The sequence below is a fragment of the Asparagus officinalis genome, chromosome 6 (genome assembly GCF_001876935.1).
Source record: "Asparagus officinalis chromosome 6, Aspof.V1, whole genome shotgun sequence".
Classification (NCBI taxonomy): domain Eukaryota; kingdom Viridiplantae; phylum Streptophyta; class Magnoliopsida; order Asparagales; family Asparagaceae; genus Asparagus; species Asparagus officinalis.
The window spans coordinates 71,165,725-71,168,529 of NC_033799.1; the positions used below are offsets into that span (position 1 = coordinate 71,165,725).

The 2,805-nt window shown below is 46.3% G+C and overlaps 1 protein-coding gene across 1 annotated transcript in view; it reads right to left on the reverse strand.

Annotated features, from left to right (window-relative positions):
* LOC109846301 overlaps positions 1–2,805 on the reverse strand; it is a 7,714-nt gene extending 4,909 nt beyond the window's left edge. The window contains exon 1 of the mRNA XM_020415526.1: positions 28–2,805. Coding sequence (XP_020271115.1) covers positions 28–2,805 — 2,778 coding nt within the window. The remainder of the gene's footprint in view (positions 1–27) is intronic.

The window sequence follows — 2,805 nt, forward strand, 5'->3', positions numbered from 1 at the left end:
TGAAATATTGCTAGTGAAAGAAGATACTGGATCAAGAGCCAACTGTTGAAGAGAATTCTCAGTTTCGCTTATGAGTTGCGATGACTCACTGGCTGACTCTTGGGCAAATGAATTCTCAACTTGTACCTTACGGTCACCAACTACATCTTTCTGAACTGCCTTCTCAAGGTTCCCAGAGGTCTCCGGATCATCAGCCATGGGGATGATAGCATCAGCGCTATCATCAAAACTTGAGATCAACTGACCCATCTCGTGAGTTAAATTTGACGTGTCCAATGTTTGTGCATCAAATTCCTGGCTCAGATCAAGATTTCTGCCACCATCACCTTCGTGGACTACTTCCTCTTCTTCCTGATAGCCACCATCTTCTTCATCATACACTTCCTGTTCTTGTACTCCTTCATTGTTTTCAATCTCCCACTCATCATCCTCACCATGAGAAACTGAACTTGCAGTCGCCATTCTGTTCATGTTCTCCATCTCCATCCCAGACATGATGTGTCCACTGTCAGATAGAACTGTTTGTTCCTCAACATGAGCAGTTTCCAATGCCTGAGAATCTTCAGCTTCATCCAATTCATCATGAGAAAGTTGGGTGGGTGAACTAGGTGGGTTTGATACAGAAAGCGACGACTGTGAGTCACATCTTGGGCTATCCTTCTCTCTCTGCTCTGAAGAAATAACATCACTTTCTAGTACCTCCGGTGTTCTAGACTGTTGAACCCTTTGATGGTAACCACCATCATAGTTTGACTGCACAGGTTCTTCTACACTTCTTCCACCATGCTGATATCTAGATTGGTTATCGACAAATGATGAAGAAATGGGTCGATCTGCTGCAACTCTGAATGAGCTCTGACTCTGGCGTGTAGAGGAAATGGATGGAGGAGGGAGCACACGAGGCTGTCTCAAGGAGTGACGAGATCTTCCATGTGAGGGAAATACACTATCGACCTCAGAATTAGGAAATGATCTTTCAGCATACCAAGCATTAGGACTTCCACGAGGACGAATAGAACCCCAGGCACTATCATCAAACCTCTCACTATCAAAGAAATCAGCTGCATCAGCCTCAAAATTTCTAGGGAAGTGATCAATTTCGCCACCAACATTCCATCTGTTTCCTCTTAAATAACGGAAATCATCCGGACCTGAAGAATGGTCTGACACACTGCCCTTAGAAGATGGCCTCATAGGGGCTGCCTCAAGACTTCCATAACTATCTTTCCTTGGGTAACCCCTCCCAGGGCTGTAAGTATCTCTCCTTGCATAGCTATCTTGCTCATGAAACATTGAGCTCGCCCCACCGTCATACGAATCTCTCTTCCAATAATTCACATGTTTTCCTCTATCCATAAATGAAGAACCAGTTTCTCTTGAGGGTAACCTAGAAGAACCTGTTTCAAAATATCTATTCATCGAGGAATCAGAAGAAGTGCTAGTGATGTGCTCAACCATTCTCTCACCATCCTCCCACTCACCCATATCTGCCGTAACTTTAGGTACATCCCTCCCACTTGTGCCAACAGCTCGTTCATCGCCAACAACACGGGGAAATTGGTCCTCGTTTTGACTAACTTCGGTCTCCCTCCTTGCAATCCTAGCCTCCAGCTCCATAAGCTTCTTTCTTGCATTCTCTTTCCTTCTCTCCTCCTCCATAAGCATCCTTCTTTTTTCCTCTTCTCTTGCAATCTTCTGCTCCTCAGCTTTTCTAGCAACCTCCATCTTCTCCTGCTCTGCTCTCCATGCAGCTTCCCTCGCCTCTTCTTCCATCAGCCGCCTCCTTTCCTCTTCCTCTCTAACCAGCCTCTCCCTCTCCTCCTGCTCCCTCCGAGCAATCTCCATGACTCTTGCTTGCTCCTCCATCGCCCTTTGTCTCTCCTGTTCCTGAATCCTTTGAACTCTCTCTAGCTCAGCTTCAAATGATTCTCTAACAGGGTCATGGTAATCAGCATGTTTTTGTACCTCTTTCTTCTTCTTGAAAACTTTCATATTTACCTCAGCAATCGGGTCATCAGAGAAAGGATCAGTGGCATCAAAACCAGCATCCCCATAGTATTGCTTCCCACTATTTGATGAGTTCATCCTTTTCTCTCTACCAAAATCCAGTATTGGGTCATTCAAAGATAACCCTTTAGACCCATAAGAAAACGGTGACTTTGCCACAGCATTATGCTGAAAGCCGTCTCCTCTATGTCGATTATTCAAAACATCACCATATCGACCACCACGCACATTCTGTTGATCACTGCCTCTTCCACTAAACCCTTCCGATAAATTCTTCCCATTCTGAGAACTCATCCCAAAACCCAAATCTCTGCCATTGCTAAGACCATCCCTTACACTGTTCCCATAGGGCGAAGAACGAGCAGAACCACTATCCCTGTTAACCTCTCTTCCAACCCCAAAGGGCTTCATGCCAGCTCTCTCATCTCTAGGTTGGGGCATTGCCCTCCAAGAACCTGCAGCATCCCGACCATCCTTATACAACTCCCTAGAAGGAGCATCCACATCGGGTCCTCGATATCTACCACGTTCAGGGAGGCTAAGTCCGGTATCCCTCTCATCATCCCGACCATCCTTATACAACTCCCTTGAAGGAGCATCCACATCGGGTCCTCGATATCTACCACGTTCAGGGAGGCTAAGTCCGGTATCCCTCTCATCATCAGCCCAATCGGAAGTATGGGTCAATTTTACAACAGGGAGAGGACCCGGAAAGTATTTCTCCTCCTTCTTCTCCGATTTCTCCGGCCCATCAACGTCAGTTGCTAGACCAGTCGTCAACCGAGACGAAGGTCTCAT